Source organism: Camelina sativa, chromosome 4, assembly GCF_000633955.1.
Source record: "Camelina sativa cultivar DH55 chromosome 4, Cs, whole genome shotgun sequence".
NCBI lineage: Eukaryota > Viridiplantae > Streptophyta > Magnoliopsida > Brassicales > Brassicaceae > Camelina > Camelina sativa.
In genome coordinates, this window is record NC_025688.1 from 12,336,366 (window position 1) to 12,345,760 (window position 9,395).

General features: G+C 42.4%; 1 protein-coding gene across 2 annotated transcripts; it reads right to left on the reverse strand.

Moving 5' to 3' along the window:
- LOC104780352 (xyloglucan endotransglucosylase/hydrolase protein 31) lies at positions 342-2,529 on the reverse strand. 2 transcript variants are annotated; one of them, XM_019244622.1, is made up of 5 exons: positions 2,238-2,529; positions 1,782-1,882; positions 1,592-1,685; positions 1,062-1,185; positions 342-959 (listed from the first exon to the last, which is right to left on the reverse strand). In XM_019244622.1, the coding sequence occupies exons 1-5, from the start codon at positions 2,437-2,439 to the stop codon at positions 599-601; spliced, it is 882 nt and encodes a 293-aa protein (XP_019100167.1). In that variant the 5' UTR covers positions 2,440-2,529; the 3' UTR covers positions 342-598. The 2 variants fall into 2 exon arrangements, with proteins under 2 accessions (XP_019100167.1, XP_010503152.1); XM_010504850.2 differs by lacking the exons at positions 1,592-1,685; positions 1,782-1,882 and adding an exon at positions 1,376-1,476 and having other exon boundaries at positions 1,062-1,279.

Consider the following 9,395-nt stretch of genomic DNA (forward strand, 5'->3'; position numbering starts at 1 on the left):
TCAACATTTTCGTACCGTTGATTAGTTTTTTGTTTGTGTTCAATAATATCTGCTATAACCGCTTATTTAATGATTCATAATGAAAGTACAATGGCCCATCATTGTTTGGGGCAGCCAGGATTATTTGTAAATATATGTATAGTTTTCATATCTGCCAAAATTCATGTTTCAGATACACTAGGCTATTGTGGTGACTTGAACTCTTGAAGTATCTGACCACTAAGCCAAATCAACCACTAATCTCCTGATTAGTCGTTGATTGAGAGAAAACATATAAATCAAACAAATAACTCAAGCCACTGTCGAAAAGACAACTTTTTTTTTTCTTTGGTTCACACAACAATACAATACCATATATATTAATATGATCACACAATATAGCCACAATTATTAGAAGAATACCAAATGGAACATTACAAAGTATTTGAAAAAACAAAACCCTTTCTTTTTAATCACAAATCGTAGAGGACCGGACGCTCAACTGCTTCAATCTAGTTTCCAGTGTGGACCCGTCACAAGACCTCCATTTATTAACTAAAGTTGTATGTTTGGTAATGCGAAGTAAAATTATTAAAACCTTTCTTTTGTTTGTTTGTGTTTAACATTCTGGTGTTTGGGTATGGTCTCTTTTCGGGTCATGGCAATAGTTATAGACCAAGAAGTTCCTCTGTGCCCATGTCATGGCTGCCATTTGCTGCCGGCTCAACCCTTGGTTGCGGAATGGTGCAGGCGATGGCGGTCTGCATGAGCTACTGCTATCGGCTGTGCATCCGGCTAGCTTAAAGTTTTTGTACTTAGCCACAAATGGTTGGTATCGATAGTCAGCTTTGATCCTTCCATTTTCCGTGGCCCAGTCTGATGCATCCCATATCGATCCGTAAACCCACATCGGTCTTGTGGGGAACGTAGCTTCATTCTTTCTATTATATGTACGTATCGGTACATCATCTACGAAGAATCTGTTTATATATGAAAAAAATATCCAATTTAGAATATCAAACAACTTACAAAATGGCCGGAGTAATTAATTTGCAGTAATTAATTCAGAATTCTTGACTTACACAATTTGGTTAGGGTTCCACAAAATTGCGTAATGGTGAAAATCTTGAGTAGGGTCGAACCACAAGGTAAATTTCATTTCTCTCCCAATGACATTTCGGTCGCCACTTCCTCTAGCGAATACATTTGTTTGAAGAGAATAAGGTTTCCCTGGCGTCGTCCCTAGAAACTCGATATCGACCTCATCGTGGTCTCCAGGATGCTCTTGGTTGTTCGAGAGCTAGAAATCGAAAAAGTTGTCATTTTAGTAACGCTTGAACTAACTACAAAGTTATTAGAAGGTTTATTTAATTATAGTTCGATCATATATGCTTACGTAGAGTGACGTATCAACTCCAGCCGTGAAGCCTGGTTGGAGCTTAATGGAAGCACCAAAGTAGCCCGACCGGTATGGACGAATAGATTTGAACCCACTCCCTGTTCATATTTAATAATAAGTCACTAAAATCAATTTATTACGTACATACGAATATACGACAAAAAAAAAAAAAACCATTACGAGTATAATTAAAAGAACATAGNGCGAATACATTTGTTTGAAGAGAATAAGGTTTCCCTGGCGTCGTCCCTAGAAACTCGATATCGACCTCATCGTGGTCTCCAGGATGCTCTTGGTTGTTCGAGAGCTAGAAGTCGAAAAAGTTGTCATTTTAATAACGCTTGAACTAACTACAAATTTATTAGAAGGGTTATTTAATTATAGTTCGATCATATATGCTTACGTAGAGGGACGTATCAACTCCAGCCGTGAAGCCTGGGTGGAGCTTAATGGAAGCACCAAAGTAGCCCGACCGGTATGGACGAATAGACTTGAACCCACTCCCTGTTCATATTTAATACGTACATATGAATATACGAAAAAAAAAACCATTATGAGTATAATTAAAAGAACATAATTAGAAATTAAAAAATAATAAATAATAAATATAAGCTACCGACACAGTCCTACAAGTCGTGCGGTGTATAAAATAACACTAGAAACTTGAGTGAGTGAGGGTTGACAACGAAACAACCAAATCGTCGCTTACCTAATATGATTCTAATCAACAATTACATTTATTAATTTTTTAAGAATGTATTAATTCCAAATGAATAAAAATAATCTTTTAGTGCATTTTCTAACATGGACCATCGAATTGAGTCCACAAAATATGTTGAAAAAAAAAAAAGGAACAGACCAGTGGATTTGTCGAGCCAAAGAGTAACAACGTCTTGCTCTCGACGTTGGTGTTGAGAGCCCCATAGAGTTCGAAATTCACGATCAAAAGGTGAAGTCGGTACTCGGGAACTCGGGTAGTAACCTGGCGAAGGAGAACGCTGGCTGTGACCACTACTAGGGCATAACACTAAGAGAGCTAGAAGGATAAGAGATAAAGCCATATTGAGAGTGAAGTAAAAGCCCTTTTGAGTGGTTATTACTACAAAAGGGAGAATAAATACATTAAAGAGAGACAAATATGTATGGAATGAATGAAGAAAAGTGAGAGGACACAGGTGAGTATAAATAGAGATATGTGCGGGTCCGACAGTTATAGGAGTGAGTGACTGTTATCCGTCGATTGGATGGGCCTTACGGATTGATCCCATTCCCATGTCAAAATATGAACATTTAATGTCAACTTACATCATATATGATTTAATAAAGAAAACAAAGTAAGAAAAAAGAAAACAAAAACAAGAAAAGGAAACTGACGAATAAATTATATATATATAAAGTATAAGTATAACGAAAATAATAATACCCAACTCCATTAACGAACATAACATTGTATTTTGCACAATTTTGGATTTTAGATCCAAAGTCCAAACCTTGATATGCATGCATGTTGTAGTCAAAACCCACAAGAACAAGAGTGCTGCCACCCACAGAAACAATGTCTTTTTCACACGGTCTAATAAATACCATCGTTAGGTACGTACGGTTGCTACCTATTCAATATTGACCTATTTTCTATTTAGCCAAAATAATTTATAACTCAATATGGATATACTAGAAGGTAATCGGTGCTATACATGAATAAGTTCATGCGTGAGTTTAATTGTTAAAGTAAAATGTTGTATGATGGTAAATATATATATATATATACTGTACTGTACAAAATATTTTTCGTTGATACCATGTGGCAATGATTCTTAACAAAAGGCAACGTAGTGATGATATATAGAGTTTATTTCCACTAATATTTCTAAATGTGTTTCCAACATTACTACATTTTTATTTTGTTATAAACCCTCTTTTGTATTATGCATATGCGTACTTGCACTATGTGCGGATTTTTAAAAATCAACAAACTTTTGTAGAGATATCCCCTATGAAAGAAAGTTCAAAATTCGTAAAACATATGAAATATTATGAATTTATTTATAAAGAATTATAACATCCGCGAACCGGATTCCCGGTTTAAGGGATGCATCGATCAATGCACTATGTGCATCGGTCGATGCAAGGTCGATTTTGTGCGGACGAGTTTAAGTTAAACGTTGTATTTTGGATTAGGAAAAAACTCTTAACTCGAGTTTTTGTCGTCATTAGCGAGTTTAGCCGCTTTTGAAAGAAAAGAAGAGAGAAAAGGTGTTAGTGAGTGTTCTTGTGGATTTTGGGAGTTTGGAGGCTCTTCCAGTAGAGATCTGTAGTTGGGATCGTTGTAGGAGCTTCCTGAAAGTGTTCTTTTCTTGTTTAACGTTCACATTCGTCTGTGGCAAAGGTAAATGCATGATCATGGCTTATCTAAGCTGGAGATTTCTCTGATCTGCTTGTTTATGTGTTGTTTGGCTTGTTAGAATGTTATATGGTACTTTGTGAAGCTTTCTTGTGGCTTGGGATCGAGTTTTGTGGTTGTAGAAACGAAGATCCGGTGAGAAGCTTCGGGGAAAAACGATGCTCGGCATGTGCGTTGGTCGATGCAAATGCGAGGACGACGCGTTTGACCTAGGAACATCGATCGATGCCATGTGGAGGCGTCGGTCGATACGATGAGGGTTTTCGTGTTATGTCGAGCATGCGTCAATCGATGCAGTGTGTGTAGCGGTCGATGCAAGCTTGTGTCGGTCGATGCACGGTTGGTGTCGGTCGATGCACGGTTGGTGTCAGTCGATGCAGAGTCCTGGTTTGTTATTATTGGTTGTTGTTTGTTAGTTGATGGTTAGTCTTTATTGCTTGTGTGTATAGCCCAGTAGATAAGATGATTGCCTTACTGAGTGTTTATTAAATACTCATGCATCTAATTTTTGTGTTTGTGGTGCAGGTAAAGGTAAAGTGTGATCGTGGAATCAAGGCAATGAAGAGGAGGATGTTCTAGGGACTCGATTGGTTGTTGTCTGGCATTGCTAAATTGCTAGAGTTGGGTCATTAGAACATTGCTAGGTTGATGATTCTATGTTTCTCCGCTGTTTGGTAAAATGGATATTTGCAAAACTTTATGTATTGGTTATTAATTATTGGATATTTATTGGTTTAATGTTATGGTTTATGTTATCCGCTGTTGTGTGATTGTGGTTAGGTGGCTAGTGGGTATGAGTTCACTAGTTGTAGAGTATTTATTATGATTATTATTATTATTATTATTTATTAAAAAAAAACGGGTCGGTCGTTTCAGTTTAGTATCAGAGCCATTACGGTTCTAGGTTTGGGTTCACTAGGATTTGTACTGTAGATGTTTGGGATTTGCATGTCTTGATTGATTATGTGAGCTAGTCAATTGTGTGTGGTATGGAGTCCTAGAACATCCTCTTCGAGCCTACAGCGTGATTCCACGGTGAGTTATGTTTTTTCTGTTATGTTTAATTGCTTGCTTAGCTTTCTGTTCATGGTAGTGCAGATGGTTAGAGAAGATGTTGTTGCTGGTCGTGGTCGTGGACGCAGACGTGGTTGTGGTACGGGCAGAGCCCCAGCAGTTAGTGATATTGTGGACCAGAGTGTGACAGCTGAGGGTGTTGGCGAGTCGCAGGGCCTTCAGGAGGGATCCATGAGTATGGCCGGTGGGGACAGTGTTGGTCCTAGAGTGGCCGGTGGTGCTAGGGTTCCAGTGTGGGATTTTCAGCAGGTGGAGTCCATGGAGGAGTGGATCTTGCGGGCTTATTAGCATAGTTGTTGGAGCGGTTGCTGGCAGTGGGATCGGCTTAGGCTTAGGTAGTGCCATCAGTGGTGGCGGAGGAGCGGCAGCCAGTCGCTGCGGATGTGGGAGCGCATGGTCGTTATTTGTCTATGTTGAGGGAAATGCATAGCATTGATACTGCACGGTTTTCGGGTGGTACAGACCCTACTGCTACAAATGCGTGGAGGACGAGTGTGGAACGTAACTTCCAGACTTTGAGATGTCATGATGAGTTTTGGGGGGACATAGGGGTCCACAATTTTATTGGTGATGTTCAGGTGTGGTGGAGATCAGTGGCTGCTAGGAGAGTGCAGAGGGAAATGACTTAGGCTGACTTCGTGGAGGAGTTTAACCGCAAATACTTTCCGAGGGAGACATAAAACCGGTTGGAGGCATAAAACCTCAGGGGACACGGTCAGTGCGGGAGTTGGACTTGAAGTTCATTCGACTTCTGGCTTATGGGGGTCGGGCTATGGAGTATGAGGAGGCCCAGATCAAGAGGTTTATGAGGGTTCTTCGTGATGACTTGAGGGTCTATTGCAGAGGACAGAGTTATATTAAGTGTGCAGAGCTAGTAGAAACTGCCACAAAGATTAAATAGGACATCCGGGCACAGACAGTGACGGTTAGTCTAGCGGTGCAGCCTAAGAAGGCTCATCTTCAGGGAGGTTCTGGCAAGGGCGGCAAGCCTGTGCAGGAAACCAAGAGGAAGTGGGAAGCTACGCAGAGACCGAGTGGTGCAGGGTGCTTTGGGTGTGGGAGCATGGATCACAAGGTAGCTAGTTGTCTTCAGAGGAGTGCTCCGACGGCAGCGGTTCATGTATGCTATCATTGCAGGGAGCCTAGACACAACAAGCCCAAGTGTCCTAAGTTGCATCAGATGGCAGTGGCAGCAGTGCAACATGTGGTTTAGGCTGGAGTGCAGCACGTGGCACGGATTGAGCAGGCGCCACGGGTAAACCTGATGGTCGAGACAGGTGGAACAAGTGACGGGGCGATCACAAGTATAATTTCAGGTACTTAGAATTTGTGCATTTCAGTAGGTTCAGATTTTATGTTTTTCCTGTGATAAAGTGTTAGGTTCTCGACACATGAGGTTTGTGTAGGGACTTTGTTGGTGGGTGGGTTTAAGTCCCATCTTATGTTTGATTCTGGAGCTACTCATAACTTCATAACCCCGGAGTGTGCGGAGGGTGCGGATATCAGAGAAGATCCCGGAGAGCGTAAAGGAGTTGTCAGAGTTGCGGGAGGCAAGTTTCTGAGAGTCATTGGATGAGCTAGGGGAGTTAATATTCAGATCGTAGGAGAGTCGTGGCCAGCTGATTTGCTTATCAGTCTAGTGGAGTTGTATGATGTTATTCTTGAGATGGATTGGTTGCATCGGCATATAGAACATTTGGATTGCCATCGGGGTAGAGTGGAGTTTGAGCGTCCAGGAGGGAAGTTGGTTTTTCAGGGGATTATACCGACTTCAGGGAGTCTTGTGATCTCGTCCATGTAGGCTGGGAAGATGATTGAGAAGGGTCGTGAGGCTTATTTGGTTACTATATCGATGCTAGAGTCAATAGGGAAGTTTACGATTTGCGGTATTCAGGTTGTTGAGGAGGTTGAGGATGTGTTTCAGTCATTTCAGGGATTACCACCACCTTGGTCTGATCCTTTCACGATTGAACTGGAACCGGGGACGACATGGCTCCAGCAAACATGGCAGAGCTGAAGAAGCAGCTAGAGGATTTGTTGAGTAAGGGATTCATCCGTTCTAGTGTATCACCGAGGGAGCGCCAATGTTATTCGTTAAGAATAAGGATGAGAGTTTCTGCTTGTATATTGATTATCGGGGTTTGAACCGGGTCACTATGAAGAACAAGTACCCTCTTCCCAGGATCGATGAGTTGTTGGATCAGTTGAGAGGTGCTACTTGGTTCTCTAAGGTAGATCTGGCATCAGGATATCATCAGATACCGATGAATAAGGAAGATGTGAGGAAAACGGCTTTCAGGACGAGGTATGGGCATTATGAGTATGTGGTGATGCCTTTTGGTTTGACTAACGCGCCAACAGCGTTTATGAGATTGATGAACAGCGTGTTTCAGGAGTTTCTGGACGTGTCTGTCATCATTTTCATCGATGATATCCTGATTTTTTCTAATAGTCCTGAGGAGCATGCAATGCATCTGACGGCAGTTCTAGAAAAGTTGTTTGCTAAGTTGAGCAACTGCAGTTTTTGGCAGCGTGAGATTAGTTTTCTAGGTCACATTGTTTTCGTAGAGGGGGTTTCTGTAGATCCGCAGAAGATTCAGGCTATCAGGGATTTGCCTAGACCGCAGAAGGCCACGGAGATCAGGAGTTTCATTGGTTTGACAGGTAACTATAGGTGGTTTGTGCAGGGGTTTGCAAGCAGAGCATGGCCGATGACTAAGTTGACAGGAAAGGATGTTCCTTTTGTCTGGTCACAGGAGTGCAAGGAGGGCTTTGCAAGCCTGAAGGAGATGTTGACTACTACAACAGTTTTGGCCTTGCCTAAGCAGGGAGAACCATATGTGGTTTGTACATATGCATCCAGAGTTGGTTTGAGGTGTGTGTTGATGCAGCATGGGAAGGGGATTGCCTACGTTTTGCGGCAGTTGCGGAAGCATGAGGACAAATATCCTACTCATGACTTGGAGATGGCTGCTATTGTTTTTGCACTGAAGATTTGGAGATCTTATCTTTATGGTGCAAAGGTACATGTGTTTACAGATCATAAGAGTCTGAAGTACATATTCACTCAGCCCAAGCTGAACTTGAGGTAGAATTGGTGGATGGATCTGGTGGCAGATTATGATTTGGAGATAACCTATCAACCTGGTAAGGCTAACGTGGTTGCAGATGCTATGAGTCGGAAGAGGGCAGCTTCTGCTCAGGAGCAGGATATGCAGTCTCTGGTAGGAGAGATCAGTGCGTTGAGTTTGTGAGCGGTATCACATTAGCCGTTGGGCTTGGAGGCGGTTGATAGAGCAGATCTTCTGAGTAGGGTGTGGTTGGCTCAGGAGAAGGATTTGGGAATGGTGAATGCCTCAAAGGATGTTGACTCTGAGTATCAGGTTTCGACTAATAGTACTATTTTGGTGGATGGGCGGATTTGTGTGCCTAAGGATGAGGAGTTGAGACAGGATATCTTGAGGGAGGCTCATGTGAGCAAGTTCTCTATTCATCCGGGAGCGACTAAAATATATCATGATCTCAAGAGGTACTATCACTAGGTCAGGATGAAGAAGGATGTAGCTAGTTGGGTCGCGAGGTGCGATGTTTGCTAGCTAGTGAAGGCTGAGCATCACGTTCCAGGCGGGTTACTAAAGAGGCTTCTCATTCCAGAGTGGAAGTGGGATATGATCACGATGGACTTCGTGGTAGGATTGACAGTGTCTCAGACCTTTGATGTTATTTGGGTCATTGTGGACCAGTTGACTAAGTCGGCATATTTTCTGGCCATTAAGAAGACAGATGGAGCAGCGGTCTTGGCTAAGAAATATGTGAAGGAGATAGTCAGGTTGCATTGGGTTCCAGCGAGTATTGTGTCTGATAGAGATTCTAAGTTCACTTCGGTGTTATGGAGGGCATTTCAGGCAGAGATGGGAAATAAGGTGCATATGAGTACAACTTATCAACCCCAGACAGATGGACAGTCAGAGAGGATGATCCAGACATTGAAAGATTTGCTGAGGATGTGTGTGTTGGATTGGGGTGGCCATTGGGCGGATCACCTAAACCTGGTAGAGTTTGCTTACAACAACATTTACCAGGCAAGTATTGGGATGACTCCTTATGAGGCTTTGTATGGGATGCCATGTCGTACACCGTTAAGCTGAACTCCGGTGGAGGAGAGGAGCATGTTTGGTGCTAGTTTTGTTCAGGAGACCTCAGAGAAGATTCAAGTGCTCAAGCTGAACATAAAGGAAGCTCAGGATAGGCAGAGGAGTTATGCCGATAAGAGGAGAAGAGATCTTGAGTTTCAGGTGGGAGACAGAGTGTACCTCAAGATGGCCATGTTGCGGGGTCCAAACAGGTCATTGTCAGAGACTAAGTTGAGTCCATGGTATATGGGTCCATTCAGAGTGATTGAGCGGATGGGACCGGTAGCATATAGGCTGGAGTTGCTTGAGGTTATGCGTGCGTTCTACAAGGTTTTCCATGTTTCTTTGTTGCAGAAGTGTCTACGTGAGGATGATCAGTTATTGGCTAAGATTTCTGAGGATCTTCAGC

Bases quoted from the DNA above. Each gene is read 5' to 3' on its own strand.
- LOC104780352 (XM_010504850.2), bottom strand. From the start codon at position 2,439: ATGGCTTTATCTCTTATCCTTCTAGCTCTCTTAGTGTTATGCCCTAGT. The intron at 1,477-2,237 runs GTCTGTTCCTTT...AAATATGAACAG, and splicing joins TTGGCTCGACAAATCCACTG to GGAGTGGGTTCAAATCTATT. The intron at 960-1,061 runs GTAAGTCAAGAA...ATATATAAACAG, and splicing joins TGGAACCCTAACCAAATTGT to ATTCTTCGTAGATGATGTAC.